Source organism: Macaca nemestrina, chromosome 4 (assembly GCF_043159975.1).
Source record: "Macaca nemestrina isolate mMacNem1 chromosome 4, mMacNem.hap1, whole genome shotgun sequence".
Taxonomy (NCBI): domain Eukaryota; kingdom Metazoa; phylum Chordata; class Mammalia; order Primates; family Cercopithecidae; genus Macaca; species Macaca nemestrina.
Window position 1 is genome coordinate 84,025,373 of NC_092128.1, and position 24,932 is coordinate 84,050,304.

The window sequence follows — 24,932 nt, forward strand, 5'->3', positions numbered from 1 at the left end:
CAGAGTGCCTCCTCTGTGTCAGGCACTCTGAGCTATTCGAGATTCCAAAAATGTCCATGTATGGCTCTTGCCTTCAAGTCTTTCAGTCCTAAACTGTGCTTCAGGTTGTCTGAGTGACCTTGTAGGGAATTGGTAACCAGTTTACTTGCCATTTTCCTTTATCCCTGATATTCCTGAAAGTCTCTGTAATGAGCAAAATTTTGTCATGTCTCCCTTCAAGACTCCTCAAATTCATGTGTTGAAATCCTAACCACCAGTACTTTAGAATGTGACTACATTCTGGAGATAGGATCTTTAGAGGTAGTTAAGTTAAAATGAGGTCATGAGGATGGACCCTAATCCAATGTGACAGACATTCTTATAATACACAGGGATAAGACCCTCATCCTTATGCCAGGGATCCTTATGGGACATAGGTAGACACAGAGGGAGGACCATATGAGGACACAATGAAAGGTGGTCATCTACGAGTTGATGACAGAGGCCTTACCAGCCCTACTAGCACCTCGATCTTGGAATTCTATCCCTAGATCTGTGAAGAAATAAGTTTCTGTTGGTTAGGTCACCTAGTTTGTGCTATTTTGTTATGGCAGTCCTGGCAAACAGATACTTTCTCCCCTCTCTATAGGTACTTACTTTTGAAATCTTGGCATACTTTCCAACAAAGCTGACAAGACGTTTTAATAACAATAACTAAAAGTTGTATAGGGCTTCAAAATTTAAATAACTGTGTACATGCCTTATTTAATCTTTACACCAACCTGAGAGTATCAGTGTTATTTCTCTTTCTAGTTTTGTTTGTGCAGTTTACTTCCTCTTAAACTCTCCCTGTAAGTGATAGAGCCTGGATTAAAATCCAGTGTTTTCATTTTCAAGCTTACGAGTGTTTAAACAATTGCCTGAATATTCCACAAACGGTACAATGAGCAATGCAGAATTAACTGTAATTGGCTTTCTTCATAAAAAGTGGTTAACACAATAGGATTCTTTTATTTGTTCTCATCAAGGAGTTTAGATGTGCATGTGTGGAGCTGTGTGTGAGTCTATAGCCTCTGGTGACTAGCTGAAACATTTACAGTCAATCGGAATCAAACACCTCACAACAGTATTCTCCAAATGATGTTCATTAAGTGAAGCTCTTCTTCTCTCACAAGCTAAAATAATCTTGTTTTACAGAAATAAACAAGAACAGTGGCCTGGGGATATTCAGAGAAGATTCCACCACAGAAAACAGAATGTGGAAGTTGTTAAGTCTTTTTTGCCTCTGTGAGCTGTTATAAAATCTTGTGTTTCAAATCACAGCATGGCAAACTCAGTTTATCAATATCTGGATACTGAATTCAAGATCTTGGTATCTTACTGAGGTGCTATTAAAAGCTATACAGGAATAACTTGAAATTTTCAAATATTCTATTTGTTATTAATGCATTTTTATCTAGTCAAAGCAGGACTTCTGCTTGGGAATCTACTCAAGTAAAAACTACATTTCTAAGGTATTTTTATGTAAGTGGTTTCCTGCTAATTAGTAGAAGACATTCTTTCCAAAGAGTGGCCTCCTTTACTCTTCATCTCTGCATGTGTTAAGCTGTTTATGAAAAATACTTAATATTTCAAAGATTTCTCAGAGTCTCAGAAATAAAGATCATCATGAAAATCAACAAAAGTAATTATGGTCCTTATCAAACATATCAAATGTCCAATATTTGCTTTTTTGTCCTTGTTCTGGAATATTAAAAATGTTAGCGAGGTGTGGTGGCTCACACCTGTAATCCCGGCACTTTGGGAGGCTGAGGCAGGTGGATCACCTGAGGTCAGGAGTTCGGGACCAGTCTAGCCAACATGGTGAAACCCTGTCTCTACTAAAAATACAAAAATTAGCTGAGCGTGGTGGTGGACACCTGTAATCGCAGCTACTTGGGAGGCTGAGGCAGGAGAATCTCATGAACCCAGGAGGCGGAGGTGGCAGTGAGCCGAGATCGCGCCATTGCATTCCAGCCTAGGTGACAAGAGCAAAACTCCATTTCAGAAAATAAAAAATAAAAAATGTTAGTCGACAATGTCATTATCTATATGTGTTAACAAGTTATGGAGGCATTATCATGTATATTAGGTTTGTTGTGTACTGAAAGAATGAAGCAGTTCAAGTCCTCAAAGGGCTTATAGTCATTTGAAAAAGCAAAACAGGTATGAGTGTAAATGCTTTGAAATTATTAGATATACCACCTTTGAGGTAAGACAAATAGAGATACTTCTACCTATTGTTTTTTACATGTATGTCTTTAACTTCATTTATTGTCAAATTTTAGTGACTAGTAAATGCAAGATAAGATCAATTGGTAGTAGAGACAATACCATATTGCGTTGTTTCTTATTTTACTGGAAATGCCTTTGTTTTCTACATTAAATAGAATGCTTACTTACTTCAGGGCTGAGGTATATTTATTATAGTTATATTATTCTGTTAAGACTTATTACTCAATTATTTAATTCAGGGTTTTTTGACACAAGTGGATGTTGGATTTTGTCAAGCAAAAGGTCTGCTGCTGTAAAAATTATCAGATGGTTTTTCTTCTTGGTTCTATTAATGTGAAAGATTTTATTAAAATACTTTCTAATAGGGGATTAATTCTATTAATGTACTCTTGATTCTTTTTTTTAATATTTGCATAAATATTCATAAGTGGGATTGGGCCGTAATTTTTTTTTTTTTTTTTTTTTATTGAGACAGAGCCTTGCTCTGTCACCAAGGCTGGAGTGCAGTGGCACCGCCTCTGCTCTCTCCAAGTTCTGCCTCCCAGGTTCATGCCGTTCTCTTGCCTCAGCCTCCCTGAATAGCTGGGACTATAGGCACCCAGCACCACGCCCAGCTAATATTTTTGCATTTTTAGTAGTGACGGGATTTCACCATGTTTAGTAGTGACGGGGTTTCACTAGCTACTAGGATGGTCTCGATCTCCTGACCTCATGATTCGCCCACCTTGGCCTCCCAAAGTGCTGGGATTACAGGCATAAGCCACCATGCCCGGCCCTGTAAATATTATTTTGTTATATTTATTTCAATATTTGAGATAAATATTTTTATCATAAAATAATTTGAGAAATGCCTTTCTTTTTCTATTATTAGGAACAGTTTAACATTAGAATGATCTTGTCTTAATGATTGGGTAGAATTACTCTGTAAAATCTTTAAGTCTAATGTATTTTTTGCAGGAAGGGTTTTTTAAAAGTTATTTTGGCCAGGCACAGTGGCTCATGCCTGTAATATTAATTGTTAGTCCTTTTACATACTTTCTCTTTATCCACTTAATCAGTCTTGTATTATGAGAGTTGAGTTAAATTCTACTGTTATTAACATATTTCTGCATATTTCTTTTTGTAAGTATAGTGTTGGCCTCCTAAGACTTGTTGCTGTACAAATGTCAATAACTGTCATCATTATAATCTGTAACTTTTAGCATCATGAGATGTGATTTTTGTTTCTTTTATGCTTTCACAACAGTATTTTACCTCATCAGATATCAGCATCAAAATTCTGGCTTTCTTTCTATTTGTGTGTATGTGTGTGTTTGCTTTTGGTTTACTTTTTAAGTATAATGGTGCTGAATCTCTTTGTATTATGGTGTTTCATGTATAATGTTAAAATTTGATTTTTTAGCCAACCTGAAAAGCTGTGTTTGTATTAGGTTTTCTGATATTTGCTAATATTACCAATATATTTAGTCTTAGTTTTGTAATATTATTTCATGTTGTATTTATATATACTCAAATACTTCATAATCATCTTTTGTTAGCAAATAATCTGAATTTCAAACATATAAAAACTATTTTAATTTGGCATATGCATCCCTACAAAATCTCTACACATCCTTAAGAGAAAATAAGAAATTTCAAAGATACATATATATACAGTAAAACTATTGATATTTGAGGCTAAAAAATTATGATTCCATGTAATATCATTGATATTCTCATTTTCCATCAATTACCATATAACTAACTTTGTGAGTCTTTGCAGATTTTTATAAGTGAAACACTTGCTGCTTTGTCCCTGATTATTTTTTAATCTGATTGTTCACAGCTTGCTAATTTGTAATTGGGTTTTTACAACTAGAAAACCTCCAGATTTCAGAAAAACTAATTTATTTTTTTCTTTGCTTAATTGTAGTGTTCACACTCAAAACAGTGGAGTGAGATGACTTCTAGTGGGTTTTGTGCAGTGTTCTGGAACCAATAAAATATATTATTGATTGCCTAATGAAAAGCACCATGTTCATACAAATTTACTGAGTCTGGGCAGGGATACAACTGCTACTTTTATTCTGTTTGGAGAATCACCTGCCATTTTACCAGGGTCTATTGCTACATATCAAGTGTGCTTTAAATTAGGTTGGGATTACCTACAGGGAACTTTGTTAGATGCCCTTATCCTTTTCCTTTCCTGCAGAGCTACCCATTGCTTCTCATTTAGCCAAAAATCATCAAAATTAATTATGATTGAGTGGTATAAAAGTTGAAACAAAGTGCAAGTTAAGTCCCTTTGACTCTCTCAAAATTACAGAGTAGAACTGTATATTTTATGTACCACATTATTATGTAAGGTTTAGGCAAACTGAAAGGGTGGGCGGATTAAATTTGCTGATTTAAAAATCAAAATTTTAAGAAAACACCTAGAAAAGAGTGCAAAGAGAGCCATGCTTACCAGGATCAAGTGAAAAATTATGAAAATATTTTCATTTCATTTGTGCTTTTGACTAATGTTCTCAAAATAGGGTCAATGTAGACATGTCACAATTGGAAGAATAAAAACAAAGTGATAAATGTTGTCATTGACTCTCATGAGTATATAATCTAGTATGCCTTATATGACATTAGATGCTATCAAGTAGTACTTCAAAATAGCATTTGTGTTTGTCAGAAAAGTTTATGGTAACAAATACCACCTGAATCTCTGTTCTATTAAACAACAAAGGTTTATTGCTCACCTACACTACACCTTTAATGCATGCTGGCAAGAAGTTCTATTCAGATAAAAAGGAGCTCTAGAAAGTATTATATGGACAATTAAATATTCCAGTCCAGAAGTGACACATGTCTCTTCTGCTCACAACTCATTGAAATGGCCCTACCCATAAAGGGCCAGTAATTTCAGTCCTTCTATGTGCCAGAAGTTGGGAGAACAATGAATAGTTATCAAAGAACCCTAATGACCACCACAGTACCTAAGAATTAAATTGAATGGGGCACATTAACTGCTATTTGGGAAAAGACATAATAGAAACATTAAAATCTCTAGTTACTTTTCAACAAACTGATTTGCATTTAAGTTGAATAGAAAGAAGAAGATGTATCTATTTTTCTACCTATCTGGCAATTGCAAAACAATGTGTCACTTACATTATGGAAACTTTAACACCACAGTATATTGTACTATTCATTCCTAGACCAGCTCACAAGTATTGAAAGTAAAATGATCTTGAATTATAAAACCATAGTGATGCTTTCATGGGCAATGCCATTCACTATTCTAGTCTGTGCTGCTAATAACATATCTCCCCATGCACTAGATTTGGGAAGAAGCACACAGGAGTTTTACACAGTTCGAGTCTATCATAAGAGGCTTCTATCATGGATGTGATGAATATGAGAGGCATAAAAATTTAAAAATGCAGGTTCCAGAGGAGAGTTAATTTTTAAAATCTTTCTAGCATTACATTGAAAAGTAACATCTGTCATAGAACTCTAACTGGTGAAAACTCAGTTGGTGATTTTTAGTGATCAGCTTGAGACTACATTATGCACTATTACAATTGCTTGACACATAGTAGTCACTCAGATGTATTGGTATATGTGTTTGGGTATTTGTTTGATTGCTTTTAAATAAATAAATGCTATTTTTCATCCTCGGGCACAATTCCTTTTCTTTCAACTACCGCTATCTGGTTTTGCAATCAGTGTTCCTCTCTCTCTGTGATCAATACAGAAGATTTATGGATCTTTGAGCAGTTTTTCAAATTAGCTCATGTTGAGGAGTAGGATAAGGTCTCCAGAGTTGTTGAGACATGAAAAAAGATGAATTTGTGGCAAGTAAAGAAGTAAATTATATGGTTTGACTGTGTCCCCACGCAAAGCTCATCTTGAATTGTAACTTCCACAATTCCCACATGTCATGGGAGGAACCTGGTGGGAGATGATTGAATTATGGGGGCAGGTCTTTCTTGCGTTGTTCTTGTGATAGTGAGTCTCATGAGATCTGATGGTATTAAAAACAGAAGTTTTGATTTTTTTTTTCTTGTAAATTTGTTTAAGTTCCTTGTAGATTCTGAATATTAGATCTTTGTCAGATGGATAGATTGCAAAAATTTTCTCCCATTCTGTAGGTTGCCTGTTGACTCTGATGATAGTTTAATTGGATGAGCTGAAGCTCTTTAGTTTAATTAGATCCCATTTGTCAATTTTGTCTTTTGTTGTAATTGCTTTTGGTATTTTGGTCATGAAGTCTTTGCCCATCTGTGTCCTGAATGGTATTGCCCAGGTTTTCTTCTAGGATTTTTATAGTTTTAGGTTTTCTGTTTAAGTCTTTAATCCATCTTGAGTTAATTTTTGTATAAGGTGTAAAGAAGGAGTCCAGTTTGAGTTTTCTGCATATGGCTAGCCAGTTTTCCCAGCACCATTTATTAAAGAGGGAATCCTTTCCCCGTTGCTTATTTTTGTCAGGATTGTTGAAGATCAGATGGTTGTAGATGTGTGGCATTATTTCTGAGGCCTCTGTTCCATTGGTCTATATTTCTGTTTTGGTACCAGTACCATGCTGTTTTGGTTACTATAGCATTGTAGTACAGATTGAAGTCAGGTAGCATGATACCTCCAGCTTTGTCCTTTTTGCTTAGATTGTCTTGGCTATACGGGTTCTTTTTGGGTTACATATGAAATTTAAAGTAGTCATGATTCTCTCTTTCTCTTCGCCATCTCTTCTCTTCTCTTGAATCCGTCGCCATGAAGGTGGAGCTGTGCAGTTTTAGCGGGTACAAGATCTACCCTGGACACGGGAGGCGCTACGCCAGGACCGACGGGAAGGTTTTCCAGTTTCTTAATGCAAAATGCGAGTCGGCGTTCCTTTCCAAGAGGAATCCTGGGCAGATAAACTGGACTGTCCTCTACAGAAGGAAGCACAAAAAGGGTCAGTCGGAAGAAATTCAAAAGAAAAGAACCCGCCGAGCAGTCAAATTCCAGAAGGCCATTACTGGTGCATCTCTTGCTGATATAATGGCCAAGAGGAATCAGAAACCTGAAGTTAGAAAGGCCCAAGGAGAACAAGCTATCAGGGCTGCTAAGGAAGCAAAAAAGTCTAAGCAAGCATCTAAAAAGACTGCAATGGCTGCTGCTAAGGCACCTACAAAGGCAGCACCAAAGCAAAAGATTGTGAAGCCTGTGAAAGTTTCAGCTCCCCGAGTTGGTGGAAAACGCTAAACTGGCAGATTCGATTTTTAAATAAAGATTGGATTATAACTCTAAAAAAAAAAAAAGAAAGAAAAAATAAATTTAAAGTAGTTTTTTCTAGTTCAGAAAGTGGGCGAAGGATATGAACAGATAGTTCTCAAAAGAAGACATTTATGTGCCAACAAACATATGAAAAAAAGTTTATAATTTGGTTATTAGAGAAATGCAAATCAAAACCACAATGAGATACCATCTCACACTAGTTAGAATGGCAGTCATTAAAAAGTCTGGAAACAGCAGATGCTGGAGAGGATGTGGAGAAAAAAGGAATGCTTTTACACTGTTAGTGGGAGTGTAAATTATGAATTGCCACACTATCTTCAACCATTATGGAAGATAGTATGGCAATTCCTCGAGGATCTAGAACCAGAAATACCATTTGACTCAGCAATCCCATTACTGGGTATATACCTAAAGGATTATAAATCATTCTACTATAAAGATACATGGGCCAGGCGCGGTGGCTCATGCCTGTAATCCCAGCACTTTGGGAGGCTGAGGCGGGCAGGTCACGAGGTCAGGAGATCGAGACCATCCTGGCAAACATGGTGAAACCCCGTCCCTACTGAAAATACAAAAAAAAATTAGCTGGGCATGGTGGCAGGCACCTGTAGTCCCAGCTACTTGGAAGGCTGCTGCAGGAGAACAGCATGAACCCGGGAGGCAGAGTTTGCAGTGAGCCGAGATCGCACCACTGCACTCCAGCCTGGGCAACAGAGTGAGACTCTGTCTCAAAAAAACAAAAAACAAACAAAAAAACCAAATACATACACACACACACACACACACATACACAAGCACCTGTATGTTTATTGTAGCACTATTTACAATAGCAAAGACTTGGAACCAAGCCAAATGTCCACAAATGATGGATTGGATAAAGAAAATGTGGCACATATACACTATGGAATAATATGCAGCCATAAAAAGCAATGAGTTAATGTCCTTTGCAGGTACATGGATGAAGCTGGAAACCATCATGCTCAGCAAACTAGCGCAGGAACGGAAAACCAAACACCACATGTTCTCGCTCATGAACAATGAGAACAATGAGAACACATGGACACAGGGAGGGGAACACCACACACTGGGTCCAGTTAGGGGATAGGGGAAGGGGGAGGGAGAGCATTAGAACAAATACCTAATGCACATAAGTCTTAAAACCTAGGTGATCAAATAGATGGGGGCTATCCCTGAACCCTTGGAGTGAAACAGTCCAGGTGAGTTGAGACATTGGGTTCGAAGGATCTTCAAAGGCAAACAAGAATTGAGAGTTGGGATGTACAGGGATGCAGAAAAAGGCATCCTTAAGGTCCAGAACTGTAAACCACTCTGCTTCCTCTGATATTTGGGAAAGCAGAGTATAAGGGTTAGGTGCAGTTGGGTACAGAGGGACAATGGCCTCATTGATAATCCTGTGATCTTGCACTAACCTCCACTGTCCGTTGGGTTTCTGTATTCCTAAAATTGGAGTATTGCAGGGGCTATTGCATGGTTTTACTAGGCCTTGGGCTTTTAGGTCCTTAACAATCTTTTGGAGTCCTTGTTGGGCCTCAGGTCTAAGGGGGTACTGCTTTTGGTAGGGAAAGGAGGCGGAATTCTTTAGTTTAACTTGAACAGGATGGGTAGGTATTCTTTGCTCGTCCATATTGTCCATCTGTTGCCCAGACTTCAGGATTAATTCCTTCCTTAAGCAGGGGACAACAAATGGGTGTTCCTTGTCCTCTGTTCAGGTGTATAATGCCCCCTGCTTTTGCTAGACTGTCTCTCCCTAACAAGGGAGTGGGGCTTTCAGGCATAATTAGAAAAGCATGTGAAAAGAGTAAAGCTCCCCAGTCACAACTTAGTGGCTGGGAGAAGTATCTAGTGACTGGCTGTCCTAGGACCCCTCGGATAGTGACAGATCTGGAGGACAGTCGTCCGGGACAGGAGGGTAAGACTGAGAAAGCCGTGCCAGTGTCCAGGAGACAATTAACCTCCTGGCCGTTAATGGTCAAGCATACCTGGGGCTCTATGAGGGTGATGGCAAGGACTGGCTCTTGCCCCAGGCACACTCAGTCCTGCTGCTGGATCATCTGGTTAGTGGCTTCTGACTCAGAGGACCTTCATCCCCTGGGGCAGTGGACCTTCCAGTGATTCCCTTGACATAAGGAGCATGGACGAGGAGGCAGCTTATTTCTATTTGGATAATCTTTTTTGAAGTGTCCTTGTAGACCGCACTGGAAGCAAGCCCTGTTATGCATTTGATTTGTCCAGCTTTTCCCTTTTCCAGAGCCTCCGAAGTCCGCTTGCTGAGGGACATGACTAAAGCAGTGGCCTTTTTTTTATCCTGTTCATCCTGTTCCGCCTGCTCCTCCTGATCTCTATTATAAAAAACTGAGGTTGACAAGTTCAATAGGGTTTCTAAGTTTTGCTCCGGGCCTAAGGTGGACTTTTGAAGTTTTTTTCTAATGTCTGCAGCTGACTGAGTGATAAACTTATCCTTTAAGATTAGTTGGCCTTCAATAGAGTCAGGTGACAGGGAGGTATGCTTCCTCAACGCCTCCCTTAGTCTCACCAGAAAAGCAGTAGGATTTTCTTCCCTTCCCTGTGTTATAGTGGACATCATTGAATAATTCATAGGCTGCTTCCTGGTTTTCCTTAGTCCTTCTAGCATGCAAGTTAGCAAAATGTCTGCGGCACCAATCTCCATGTTCTGATTCTGTGTCCCAGTGAAGGTCTACACTGGGAACTGCCTGATGGCCTGTGGGGAATTGTTCTCTTTCCTCTGTGGTCATCCTATCATTGACCTGACTGAGATACCAGAGACCGCCAAACTCTCGGGCTGCAGTTAGGGCGGCACTTCTCTCATTTGGTGTTAGTGTCTGATTTAGCAGTAACATTATACCTCTCCATGTCAGATCAAAGGATCCTAACCCTTGTAAAACATCAGTATAGCCATCAGGGTTATCTGAGAATTTACCTAGGTCTATTTTAATTTGCTTTAAGTCTGAGAGAGCAAAAGATACATGCACTCTGACTGGGCCAAATTCTCTTCCTCCCACTGCTTGGAGGGGGCATAATCGGGGAATATTGGCACTCTTTGGTTCATTGTTTACCCCTTTGTCTCTCTCCTTTTTGGACTGTTTGGGTTGAAAGGCGGTCCTTATTAGTTGGGGAAGGAGTCAGGGGGACACTGGGGTAGGGAGGTAGGCTCTGAGGACTTCTTGTAGGGCATAAATTACACTTTTTACATAATCGCGAGTTGTCTCTTAATGAAAAGGAAGTTTGTACATATGGCACTTCACTCTATTTGCCTTCTTTTCTACAAAAGAGGTCTAGCTGTAAGATGGTGTTATAATTTATACTTCCCTCAGGAGGCCAGGTTTCTCCCCCTTGAAGAGGATATCGTGGCCAGGTGGAACTGCAGAAGAACACAAGTCCTTTCTTAGCATTTGAGGGTCAAATTGATCCCAATTCTCCAGAATACATCTTAGGGGCATTTTTACCTTGGGGGGAACGTTTCCCATCTGAAAAAAGAACATAGGGATGCCAGCACCCCTAGTCATTTTCCAATGAGCGTTAGTTCTACAGTGTCCTCTATGGTCCTAATGCTTGTTCCTTTCCAGGGTGCGTAACCACCCATGGACCTCTGCTTATAGAATTATTTACGTTCACTGATGTAGCAGTCCTGCACCTTTTCCTGACTTTCTTGACCACAAAGAAAGGGGTTTGGGCGGCTGGATTTTAGTGGTCCTTTACCAGTATGCCCAACATTGCCTTTGTGCTCAGGAGTGAGTCCTAGAGCTGGGCTGGGTTCCTGAGTATTTCATAACAATCCAGCTGCCCCATCAAGATGCATTCCCATAAACAACAGTTCTTATGCAAATTCATTTCAGAGAGTGTGTAGGTAACCTTTTGAATCAGGACTGAGGTAGTCTTTTTTGATTCTGTAAGTACTTTAAGACTTGGCTGAGTGCAAACAGCTCACATGTTTGAGGAGACCAATTATTAGGCAATTTTTCTAACTCTGCTTCCACAAGAGTCTCCCTATCAATTACAGAATGCCCGTTGTGGTTTCTTCCTCAATCACCTGGGAGGAACCATCTATCCTGTCCTGAAGGGAGTTCCTCCTAGGTCTGGTCAGACCTTTGTATGGTAATTAAGATTTAAATCCCCTGCTAGGAAATCTGTTGGGTTCAGGGAATTATCAGTAGTTGGTGTTAAATTACCTTTTTCTAACAGAATAGCCCCATACTTTAAGATTTTTGAGTTAATAAGCTACCTTTTTGCTTTTAGCCCAAGTCTTGAGCCAGTTCTCATACCTGGACACTCTTGTCCTTTGGTACATGGATGATTTAATTTTAGCCACCTGTTCAGAAGCCTTGTGCCATCAAGCCTCCCAAATGCTCTTAAATTTCCTCACCACCTGTGGCTACAAGGTTTCCAAACCAAAGCCTCAGGTCTGCTCACGGCAGGTTAAATACTTAGGGCTAAAATTATTCAAAGGCACCAGGGCCCTCAGTGAGGAATGTATCCAGCCTGTACTGGCTTATCTTCATCCCCAAACCCTAAAGCAACTAAAAGGATTCCTTGGCATAACAGACTTCTGCCAAATACAGATTCCCAGGTATGGTGAAATAGCCAGGTCATTATGTACACTAATTAAGAAAGCTCAGAAAGCCAATACCCATTTAGTAAGATGGACACCTGAAGCAGAAGCAGCTTTCCAGACCCTAAAGAAGGCCCTAACCCAAGCCCCAGTGTTAAACTTGCCAACAGGGCAAGACTTTTCTTTATATGTCACAGAAAAACCAGGAATAGCTCTAGGAGTCCTTACACAGGTCCGAGGGACCAGCTTGTAACCCGTGGCATACCTGAGTAAGGAAATTGATGTAATGGCAAAGGGTTGGCCTCATTGTTTACTGGTAGGGGCAGCAGTAGCAGCCTTAGTATCTGAAGCAGGTAAAATGATACAGGGAAGAGATCCTACTGTGTGGACATCTAATGATGTGACCGGCATACTCACTGCTAAAGGAGACTTGTGGCTGTCAGACAACCATTTGCTCAAATATCAGGCTCTTACTTGAAGGACCAGTGCTGCGACTGTGCACTTGTGCAACTCATAAGCCAGTCACATTTCTTCCAGACAACGAAGAAAAAAATAGAACATAACTGTCAACAAGTAATTGCTCAAACCTGTGCCACTCAAGGGGACCTTCTAGAGGTTTGCTTGACTGATCCTGGCCTCAACATGTATACTGATGGAAGTTCCTTTGTAGAAAAAGGACTTCGAAAAGCAGGGTATGCAGTAGTCAGTGATAATGGAATTATTGAAAGTAATCCCCTCATTCCAGGAACTAGCACTCAGCTGGCAGAACTAATAGCCCTCACTCAGGCACTAAAATTAGGAGAAGAAAAAAGGGTAAATATATATACAGACTCTACGTATGCTTACCTGGTCCTCCATGCCCTCGCAGCAATATGGAGAGAAACGAATTCTGAGGGAACACCTATCAAACATCAGGAAGCCATTAGGAGATTATTATTGGCTGTACAGAAACCTAAAGAGGTGGCAGTCTTACACTGTTGGGGTCATCAGAAAGGAAAGGAAAGGGAAATAGAAGGGAACCACCAAGGGGATATTGAAGCCAAAAGAGCTGCAAGGCAGGACCCTCCATTAGAAATGCTTACAGAAGGACCTCTGGTATGGGGTAATCCCCTCTGGGAAACCAAGACCCAGTACTCAGAAAAAGAAATAGAATGGGGAACCTCAAGAGGACATAGTTTCCTCCCCTCAGGATGGCTAGCCACCGAAGAAGGAAAACTACTTTTGCCTGCAGCTAACCAATGGAAATTACTTAAAACCCTTCACTAAACTTTTCACTTAGGCATTGATAGCACCCATCAAATGCCCACATTATTATTTACTGGACCAGCCTTTTCAAAACTATCAAGCAGATAGTCAGGGTCTGTGAAGTGTGCCAAAGAAATAATCCCCTGCACTTCAGGCCAAGCATTTCAATCCGTGTATCTTTAACCTCCTTGTTAAGTTTGTGTCTTCCAGAATCAAAGCTGTGAAACTACAAATGGTTCTTTAAATGGAACCCCAGATGCTGTCCATTATTAAGATCTACCATGGACCCCTGGACCGGCCTGCTAGCCCATGCTCCGATGTTAATGACATCGAAGGCACCCCTGCCGAGGAAATTTCAACTGCACAACCCCTACTATGCCCCAATTCAGCTGGAAGCAGTTAGAGCAGTCATCAGCCAGCCTCCCCAACAGCACTTGGGTTTTCCTGTTGAGAGGGGCTACTGAGAGACAGGACTAGCTGGATTTCCTAGGCCGACTAAGAATCCCTAAGCCTAGTTGGGAAGGTGACTGTGTCCACCTTTAAACACAGGGCTTGCAACTTAGCTCACACCTGACCAATCAGAGAACTCACTAAAATGTTAATTAGGCACAAACAGGAGGTAAAGAAATAGCCAATCATCTATCGTCTGAGAACACAGTGGGAGGGACAATGATCGGGATATAAACCCAGGCATTCGAGCCAGCAACGGCTACCCTCTTTGGGTCCCCTCCCTTTGTATGGGAACTCTGTCTTCACTCTATTACATCTTGCAACTGCACACACACACACCTAGATGACTGGTTGATGGGTGCAGCAAACCACCATGACACATGTATACCTATGTAACAAACCTGCACATTCAGCACATGTATCCCAGAACCTGAAGTAAAATTTTTAAAAAAATGAAGTATAAAAAGTAAGCTTTTTCTGTACCAGCTCTCTCTTCACCTGCTGCCATTCATGTAAGATATGACTTGCTTCTCCTAGCCTTCTCCAGCTGTGTGGATTTGTAAGTCCATTAAACCTCTTTCTGTTGTAAATTACCAAGTTTTGGGTATGGTATGTCTTTATCAGCAGCCAGAAAACAGACTATTACAGTAAAGATTTAAAATGGACTGTGATGAGCCAACAATTAAATTGTGCTACTAAAACCAGTTTCTCCTCTTCCTTCTCTCTTGTCCTTTACGTATGATGCTTAGTACAGCCACATAACACCCTAGATCAAGTAAGATTTTAAAAAAAACTCTGTAATGTGTGAGAGTTCCAATGGCTTCTGAAATAAAGGAAAAAAGGAAGTCTTCCTTTATAGTATTGTGGAAGGAAGTAGGGATTTTTATAGGTAGCTGGTGAGGGTGTCCTCTCAAATTTCAGGTCCACCTGGAACTTCAGAATGTGATCTTATTTGGAAATAAAGTCTTTGCAGATGTAATTAGTTAGAATTAAGTCATAAGAGATTAGAATGTGCCTTAAATCCAGTATGATTGGTGTTTTTATACAAAGAGAAGCTCCAAATATGCAGAGACACACAGGGAAGAATCTTACATGACAAGAGAGGCAAGGATTGGAGTAATGTTGCCACAAGCCTGAAGTCACCTGAAGCTAGGAAGAGGCAGGGGAGGATTTTTTTCTAGACCATTCAGATAGAGCATGGCTCTGCTAACACCTTGATTTTGGACTTCTGGCCTCTACCACTCTGAGAAATTAAATTTCTACATTTTAGGTTACCTGGTTTAATGGTACCTTGTTATAGCAGTCCTAGGAAACTGATACAAGTAAGTATTTTCTGGTTATATGGTGTGTGCAAATCCTTGGTGAATTCTATTTTATAATAATCTATTTGATTAGCTTAACTTTTAAGTTCTAATGCTAATTAGATCCACTTCTTGACTTACTGATATAGTAAATGGACTACTACAGTATATTTGTATTGCCTGTGCATGTGTGAAAAACAAGGTATAAATTTGCATAGTACATCTAATAAGTGGCTTTATGTATTCCTAGGGAACAATCCATGAATGGTACAAATGAGGATTACAGAAATTAAGATTTAAATTCTTAACAATAAAAGCAGGATAGCATAACAGAAGAGGTGTAAGGATAAAAATCAAAACACTTGAGTTCCAGTGTTGCCGCTACAATTTATATGTGCATGACTCTATGCAAGCCATTATATTTTTCCACATCTGTAATCAGAAAATAAAAATATCGGACTTCCCATTTTACAGGATTATTTGAGAAATGAATATACTTGAACTACTTTATTAAAGTGTATAGTAATATGAAGTTTATTATATTAGACAATTAAGAAGGTACTTGAATAAAATACATATAACTCACATTTGCAAACCATATGTTCTGGTATGATGGCAAATCTCTGTTCAATCAATCTGCTTATCTTAATGGCTTAGAGAGAAACTTATCAGAGATAAAATTTTTTTCATAATTCAGGTTGTCATTTTTGGAAGGTCATCTAGAGCCATTTTGCAGACCTGAGAACAAGTGGATGAGTGGCATCTGCAATTTGTAACTTTGACTTTTCAGTGCATAAATACAGGACCAATAATTCACAAAACCTACAAGTCTTTTTTCACACTTCACAGAAATATTTCTCAAAAGTTTTATGCCAACAATTGGGCCTCATCTTTCTAATCTGCTTTTTAGCAAAAATGGAGACAGTAGTGCTGTTATCCAGGGATTTCCTAGAAGAACTGATGAAATGTCAGGCTAGTCATTTGCTTGCGTTGTTGATTGCAGAGAGGGCATTTTTTTCTTGTTCATTTTTTGACTTTTATCAACACAGACAACATGATAAAGGGGAAGAAAGCCAATGATATCGTCACGCATGCAGAATTAAGAAAAAATTTATGAACATTGGTACTTTTCAAAAGATAATTTGTCTTCATTTCCATCATTTTGTGTGTACTACTGGCATTTTGACACCTGCAGATTTTGGCTTGGCCTGTATTGAACAGATGCACACTCCATCACACATGGGTATGGTTTTTAGGCAATGCATTTTTCCTTCACAAGCATGTCACCCACCCACCGGAAAGAGCTGAATACTACCATTGATTCTGTATATTTCTTTCAAATCATACTTTGTATTTTATTTTTGCTCATTAATATGATAGTTAAAAATCCTATCTTCCATACCCTACCTATAAAAAATCTAGGTTTCAGTATTATTTACTTCCTTTTTTTCTCTCAGTTACTTCTTTTTATTTTCATTGATAAGGAATTGTAAAGTGTAGCAGAATGAGTGGAAAATCAATGAATACCTCATTGGTTAAAATCTCCATTATGACTTTTTAATATATTTAATAACATGGGGATAATTAAGTGTCACTTAATGTCAACTGATTTTATTTAAAAAGCAATTTTTTTTATATTTTTCATAATTTGGTTTCAACTTCATAGACACCATTTGCTTTATGCTTTATGAATTTTAAACACATACTTAAAACTAACAATAACATTATTAAAATGTGAAAATATTGATACCATTAGCTAAAGCTTATCCACTAGGAAGAGCTGAGTGCTTTATCAAGTATATGTGACATTTATGTCTAAAAATATTTAATAAAATATTATCAGTATTTTGAGATTAATACTGATAAAAGTAATATTAAGTTGAGATAAATGAAATGCCATTATGGTTATATAATAACTTGGAAGCTAAAAGTACAGAATAAATTTTATTGTGTGCTTCCAGCTAATTAGATTACTGAGTGTTTTGAAGAAACTAAAATAAAATTCTACATGTGTGATTTTTTAACATCAAAGATCCTTGTAAATCTTTTGTATGTTTACAAAATTAAACTGCTTTATAACCTATTTAGTACAAAATAGATCTAAAAGTAAGATACAGAAAAATGCAGGGCAGGGAGTCTCTCTGAATCTGCTGTGATTCTGGGGACTGCCCAATTCGTGAATTGTTCATTGTTTGATTAAACTCCTTTAAATTTAATTTGACTGAAGTTTTTATTTTAACAGATGGTGTCAGAAGCGTCGTTCAAAGTAGAGAGCTTTAATGAACCCCAGAATTGCTGAGTGAACAAGCAAGGTACCTGCAAGGACCCACTTGTTTCCTTTGATCTCTCAGAGCAGTGGGTAAGTTCTCTTTTGGATTTTGGAGCTCCACGGATTTGTGTTTTGAGCTTTCCAAGTTTCTTTGAGCAAATTTCTGTTCTAAACTGGGTTTGGAAGTAACTAGACTGAGTTCAGGATCAGATTTGATCTGGTAATTAACTGGCTTGGATCTAGTTAGAGGCCCCTTACATCTGACTGAGTCAGAAAGAAACTGGTAGTAAATAATAATATTGTCAGGGTTTTAAAGTTTGGCTTTGGAAAATTTGCAGTGATTTTTGTATTCTACCCCTTTGTTTCATTTGTCTTACATTCTTAGGTAGAAAAATCACTGTCTAAGTTAATCAAGGGAACCTGAGAGTAAAGCTGGTATTTTAGCTAAAAATGGGATCCTTTCTGAATGAACAACAATGCACTGAAGTTAATTTAAAAACGAGGGCTCCCCAAAATTAAATCTACTGACCTTGTAGCTTAGTTACTATTCTGATCCAAAGGAAATAGACTGCAACACCAATTGGCTGACTTTGGATAAGTAATGGTGTACATTTTACCTGAGTAAAGGATGTGATTGGGTTAGAAGCCCTCCCCTCCCTCTTGGTTAAAATGGATTAAAGGTGGCAGGGCCCAACCAGGGGCAAATTTGACCTTTGCCAGTTCAATATTAGGTGCTAAGCAGAGTGGCTACTGTCTGTGTTTTGTCACACATATTTTGCTCTGGCCAGAATGGAAAATGTTAATTTGTTTACCACATAAAGCCCCTTGGTCAACATTTTACAAAATGATGAGGATTTTGCCTGTGGTTCCATGATTTTCCATTGTGATGCAGCTTGGCCCCCAGAGGTATGGTGTGGCAAACAGCATTGCTAGGTAGGGCTCCTCATGGAAGAGGAACCTAGAAACCTGACATGCTGGCAAACGGGTAAGAATTTCCTTCCAGTCAGGCTTCTGGTCTTTCTTACTGTGTGCAAACCAGTTGAATGAATGATAAAAATCACTGTTTATCTCCTCTGTAAAATTTTGATTAATGTGAAAGAGGATTCTGAGGCTAGTCTTAAACTGTGCTGAATCTGGTGTATTCTGTGCTACGAATTTGTCTTTCTGTGTCATTCTGTCATGAATAGGGGTACATTAGTATAGAACATGGGCTTAGGACCCCATAAGCTCACAATTCAAGATGGCCCAGCAAGCTGGTCAGTTACAAACTTTGCTGCAGGTCTCTGAAAAAAATAGAAAACCTGGATGAGGTCTCCATCTTGTTTTATGTCCTTGGGAGCTTAACCTTATAACCATATATCAGTAGTTTCTTTTGGCTTCTGCCATTTTACAGTGGTGGCCCAGGTTCAATCCTGGCTTAAGAAATGACTACTTTCTGGTTGGTATCTGTGTGATATTTACCATTTGATAGTTCTCTTCCCCTCCATGAACAACTTCTGCCTTCCCTTCTTGAATTTTTCTGTCTTCAAGCTACCTTTGAAGATTCTAGATATTGTAAAAACTGCATGTGTTCCTAGCCCTGTTTCTTGAAGGATGCTCCCTACAGCCAGTAATCCAATTAAGAAACTTCAATACTGGCAAATGAAAAATCTTACAATTGCCAGATCTTCTTCTGTCTGTCTGTGTAATTATGTATGTGTTGCATGTGTGATGTTTATATAAAAGAGCTCTAATTAACTGAATTAAAGAAAAATAAGCACTTAAATATTCTGAAAGAAAAATAAAAACTAATTCCTTTTAGTTCACATAACTTTAATAATCTTTTGGAAATAAAAAGTTTAAAATATTGTTGGTAAAATAAGGACATTTAGTCTAAATTAGGCAGGTCACATATTAGGTTTGCCAAAGACTGTAAGGTCATAAACTGCTGTGACTTTTGAAAATTGTTTAATTTATCTACCATGAACACATTAGATTCTAGATACGGCCTGGGACATGTTGAATTAGCCATGCCCCCTAGCTATGCCCAGAAGGTTATAAAGAAAAGAGTCTATATAAGAGAGGATTTCATGTGGTAAATTCGTGTCCTAAATTAGAATAACTGGTTGTTTAAAAAGAGGGCTGTTTAGGACAAGTTAGAAAATCCAAGCATGTCGTAAATGGTCTGTGTAAGTCGTGAAATGATTGATGAAAGGAAATTTATGCACCAAAAGTAAAAGTTCCTAAGAGTTACCATTATAACATGAAATTAAGACTACTGAAAATAAGTTCTATTAATACATGCAAGGTGTATGAGTAGCGTGAAATGTGTTTTTGGTTAAAGATTATGAGAAGGCGGCCAGGTGCCCTGTCTCAAGCCTGTAATCCCAGCACTTTGGGAAGCTGAGGTGGGAGGATCAGTTGAAGTCAGGAGTTCGAGACCAGCCTGTCCAACATGGTGAAACCCCATCTCTATGAAAAGTACAGAAATTAACCCAGTGTAATGGCACATACTTGTCATTCCAGCTACTTGGGAGGCTAAGCAGGAGAATCTCTTGAACTCAGGAGATGCAGGTTGCAGTGAGCTGAGATTGCCCCACTGAACTCCTGGCTGGATGACAAAGTGAGACTCTGTCTCAAAAAAAAAGGTTATAAGAAGTCATAGCATATAAATCTTTGCCAGAGGGTTAAAAGATTGTTTTAACTTAGATAAAGCTAAAAGTTTGAACAAGTTGTGGAAGGGTTGTAAAAATTTATCTTGTGAAAGAAATTCTCTGTGTGATAATTCTGTGTGGGATAAATTTCAGTTGGTCATGATGTGTAATATTTTTAATGTGTTGCTGAGTTTGGGCTGCAAATGTTTTGTTGACTTTTTGTCTATATTCATGAGAAATATTGATACGTGGTTCCCTTTCTTGTGATATTTTTGTCTGTAGTTAGCTTTGGGGCAAGTCACAATGAGTTGAAAATTGTTCCAGCTTCTGAACTTTAACACTTTATGAATGATTCATGTCACCTCTTTTTAAAATACTTGATAGAATTTACCTGTAAAACTACCTGAATCTGAATTTTTCTTTCTTGGAAGCATTTTAATTACCAGTTTAACCCCTTTACTTTGTATACATGTATTTATATTTTCTATATCTTTTCTTGTCAGTATATATAATTTGTTTTTTATTTTAACCTTTGTCCATTTATTTAAGTTGTCTAATTTTTCAGCATAAAGTTGCTCTTATTCCCTTATATACATTTTAATTTCTGTAAAATCTATAATGATACACTATTTTTCATTTTGGATTTTCATTTTGTGTCTCTTTTTTCTTGTTCAGTATATATAAACTTTTGTCAATTTTGCTATTTTTTCCAACAAACCTGCCTGTGGTTTCATTGATTTTCTCTTTTCTCCATTTTACTAATTCTGTTCTAATCTTTATTACTTTTTTCTGCTTTCTTTGAGTTTGTTTTTTCCTCATTTTACTAGTTTCTTAAGGTAGAAATATATTTATTTGGGATTGTATTTAACATTAACATTTAAAGCTAAAATTTCTTTCTCTAAATACAGCTTTGCCTACATTGCTTAATTTTTTTTTATGATGTGATTCAATTTTCAGTCATTTTAAAGTATTTTCTATTTTCCCTGTAAGTTATTTTTTGATCTATGAGTTACTTAGTAGTGTGTGGTTTATTTTCCGAAGATTAAAATTTCCATAGTTTTGTTGATTTCTAATTTAATATCTTTCTTTTGAGAATATACTCTATTTTATTCTTTTTAAAGCTGATTATAGATTACTATGTTATGGCCGAACATGTGGTTTATCATAGGATATTTTTCATATGCCCTTGGAAAGAATGTGTATTCTTTTGCTGTTAGATGGACTGTTCCATAGATTTCAGTTAGGTACAGGTCTTTGGGGAACAGGCAAGGATTATCTCTATTTTTATTCTCATTTTGAAGGGTAGTTTCACTGATCGTTGAATTAATATTTGACATCTTCATTTTTTTAGATGTATAAATATGTCAACTCCCTGCATTCTAGCCTCCATTAATTCTGAGAAGATGTTAGTTTTATTATAATTCTCTTTTACGTGCTAAATAGTTTTTAATCTCATTGTTTTGATGGTTTCTTTTTAGTTGTTTTTATTTTTGTTGTTGTTGTTTGTTTGTTTGTTTGTTTTGAGACAGAGTATCCCTCTGTTGCCGAGGCTGGAGTGCAGTGGCAAGATCTCTGCTCACTGCAACCTCTGCCCCCTGGGCTCAGGTGATTCTCCTGCCTCAATCTCCTGAGTAGCTGGGACTACAGGCACACACCACCATGCCTGGCCAATTTTTGTATTTTTGGTAGAGACAAGGTTTGGCAAAATTGGGCAGACTGGTCGCAAACTCCTGGCCTCAAGTAATCTGCTCACGTCGGCCTCCCAAAGTGCTGGGATTATAGGCGTGAGCCACTGGGCCTGGCTTTTTTTTTTTTTTTTTTTTCCCCAGACAGCATCTTGCTCTGTCTCCCAGGCTGGAGTGCAGTGACACAATCTTGGCTCACTGCAAACCTCCTTGGTGCACTGCAACCCTGCTGGGTTCAAGTGATTCTTATGGCTCAGCCTCCCAAGTAGCTGGGATTACAGGCATGCAACACCATGCCTGGCTAATTTTTGGCATTTTAATTAGAGACAGGATTTCACCATGTTGGCCAGGTTGGTCTCCAACTCCTGGCCTCAAGTGATTCGCCCTCCTTGGCCTCCCAAAGTGCTGGGATTACAGGTGTGAGCCACTGTGCCTGGCCTCTGCTTAGTTTTGGCTGTCCAAAGTTTGACTATGATATATCTACATGCAAATCTTTTTGTATTTATCCAATGTGGAATTTAATGAGCTTAATGGATATATAGATAAATGCTTTTCATCAAATTTGACATGTGTTTAGCCATTCCTTACTAACAAACCTTTTTTCTCCTTTTTTAATGTCTCCTCTATTCTATGACAGCACATAATTGAACTAAGCAACTACTCTGCCAGGGACAATCAAGAACTTACTTATATACTTACTGTAATGTGGATTAAGCCAAACTGTATTATACTTGGTGCTTGTTGATACTTATTAAAGAAGAGTGCTGAAACCTACTGTTAGAAAACTAATAATTTACTCAGAGAAACAAGTAAAAACCACAGAAATTGCAAAGAAAATCCAAGGGAAGCAACACATGGAGTAAGAGTGAATTAGAGAAATAGAAGAAATCTTCTTCAGTGAGGCAGAATTTCAACAGGAACACCAATGAAATATTTACATTAAAAAATCTACTAAATATATGACATTTTATGAAATTCAAACTTATTAAGTACACACAAGCATATATTTACTTAGGTTCATAATGCGCTTCACTGATACACAGTATTTTATTAAAAATGTTAATTCTGATGATAGATGTTTACTCCAAGCACTAGTTGAAGAAATTCCAAATTACCCTTTCCTGTTGTAGATTAGAATGTATCATAATCTGAACATTGCCTCATATATATAAATAATCAAATATACTCTAAATCAGCAGTCCCCAAACTTTTTGGCACCAGAGACTGGTTTTGTGGAAGACAAGTTTTCCATGGGCTGGTTTTGGGGGTATGGTTTCAGGATGATTCAAGCACATTACATTTATTGTGCACATTATTTTTATTATCATTACATTGGGATATATAATAAAATAATTATACAACTCACCATAATGTAGAATCAGTGGGAGCCATGAGCTTGTTTTCCTGCAACTGGATGGTCCCATGTGGGGGTGATGGGAGACAGTGACAGATCATCAGGCATTAGATTCTCGTAAATAGCATGCAACCTTGATTCCTCATATGTGCAGTTCACAATAAGATTCATGCTCCTGTGAAAAGCTACTGCTACCACTGATCTGACAGGAGGCAGAACTCAGGTGGTAATGAGAACAATGGGGGGAGCTGCTGTATATACAGATGAAGCTTTGCTTGCTTGCTGTCTGCTTACCTCCTGCTGTGTGGCCTGGTTCCTAAGAGGCCATAGACTGATACCAGTGTCTGATAGCGGGAGGGGGGTGGGTTAGGGACCCCTGCTGTAAATAACAGTATCCATTTATGTGTTTGCATGTTAAATTTTTTAACTTAATAGAGCTTGTAAGTTTCACAACATACTGTCACCTTAGTTCCTAAGAGTAGAATTAAAATGTTTCCAGGAATGAGGAAGAAACATTTCTCATTCTAAAAATGAGGAAGAAACAATTTTTGCACACCTTAGAGATAATGAATCGATAAGATAACCAGATTCTTAATTTCAATTCAATGTATCAGAACATCCTTCTTGATTTTTATTTAGTCTGAAATGGAATTTCACTCTTGGTTATTTGAGAAATTAATGTTTCTCATCTTACTGAAACCACATAATAAGCCTTCCCATTCTCTCCCAGTCTTAATGCCACCCTGACCTATGTAATTTCAGATAATAGACAAGCTGTCAAAAGGAATATATTGGCCAAAAATCACAAATACACTTTTTAAATGTAGCAAATGCCAAATATTGTTTCCAACTTTAAGTCAAGTTTTGTGAAATTATTATACCTCATTTAACATTTTCTTATGCTTTTAAAGAATGAAATGATGATTCCTTGACCATGATTACACCAAACTTGACTTGTGAACATGAATCAACATGATGTCATAAGGTACTGAGGACTCAAAAGTAGAATGATATAGTATAGGTATAACATTAGCACTACCTGTTTCAGCTTTCAGTATATTATTCTTCTTAACATTTTCCTTTAAGATGAACACATGTTGATTTCAAACATTAAATGCAAATTCTTATTGACATTGATGATTATTATATAGTCCACTGTAGATTTTCAGGATAATGAAACTGGATTCACCCTTGCTGGAATGAATCCACCAAACTTATTGTGATTAATTTCTGTCTCAAGAAAATAGAATGCTGATCATAAATAAAGTTACATCTTAATGAAGTAAATGGAGGAAGGGAGGCAGTTAGATTCAGGTGTTTTACTTGAGCAAAATGGCACTCTAGTTTACCAAATAGAAATGAAGCATGACTTCAAATCTTCCAGAGAGAGATTGCTCACAGAAAGATTCAAACTATACACAATGGTATTTGGTTCTGAGGCAAATGAATGCTTTGAACACTAATACTCATAAGCTCCACTGGGCAGGTTAATTTGTTTCGATGTCTATAGATGTCAAAAGTATGTTTTTAATACCAGGTCTTTCATAATAAATCTTCAAAAGACGGTCATAAAAGGCATTTAGAAGATATTGTCAGATACAGAAAACCAATTTTACATGAACATCTAATTCTAATAATGTCCTCCAAAAGAGGCTCCAGAAAACTGCTTTTTAAATTTCTAGTACTTTGGAAATGTTCTACATTCAATAGTATTGCAAACTACATGGAGAAGAAATCATATCGTTAATTAAATTGATAGACCAGTCATGAAAATTTGGCTTTACAATGAGGGGACAGGATGTATAAGAGTTTGACAAAACAAAATTAATTACATCAGCAACACATAAAACATAATATCCAATCTTTAAGAAACCAAATCATATTAATATTTATGAATTTTCTCTTAA

General features: G+C 37.8%; 1 protein-coding gene and 1 long non-coding RNA gene across 5 annotated transcripts in view; both read left to right on the forward strand.

Moving 5' to 3' along the window:
- Window positions 1–24,932, forward strand: part of LOC105475609 (uncharacterized) — a 765,655-nt gene that overhangs the window by 193,348 nt on the left and 547,375 nt on the right. For all 4 annotated transcript variants that reach the window (XR_011622191.1, XR_011622190.1, XR_011622192.1 and 1 more), the window contains exon 4: window positions 17,327–17,443. This is a non-coding gene — a long non-coding RNA (uncharacterized lncRNA). The remainder of the gene's footprint in view (window positions 1–17,326; window positions 17,444–24,932) is intronic.
- On the forward strand, window positions 6,923–7,511 carry LOC139362810 (large ribosomal subunit protein eL24-like). The gene has a single exon (XM_071094895.1). It carries the CDS (start codon window positions 6,994–6,996, stop codon window positions 7,465–7,467), a length of 474 nt encoding a protein of 157 aa, XP_070950996.1. The 5' UTR covers window positions 6,923–6,993; the 3' UTR covers window positions 7,468–7,511.

Excerpts from the sequence above, each read along its gene's own strand:
- LOC139362810 (XM_071094895.1), top strand. The coding sequence starts at position 6,994 with ATGAAGGTGGAGCTGTGCAGTTTTAGCGGGTACAAGATCTACCCTGGA.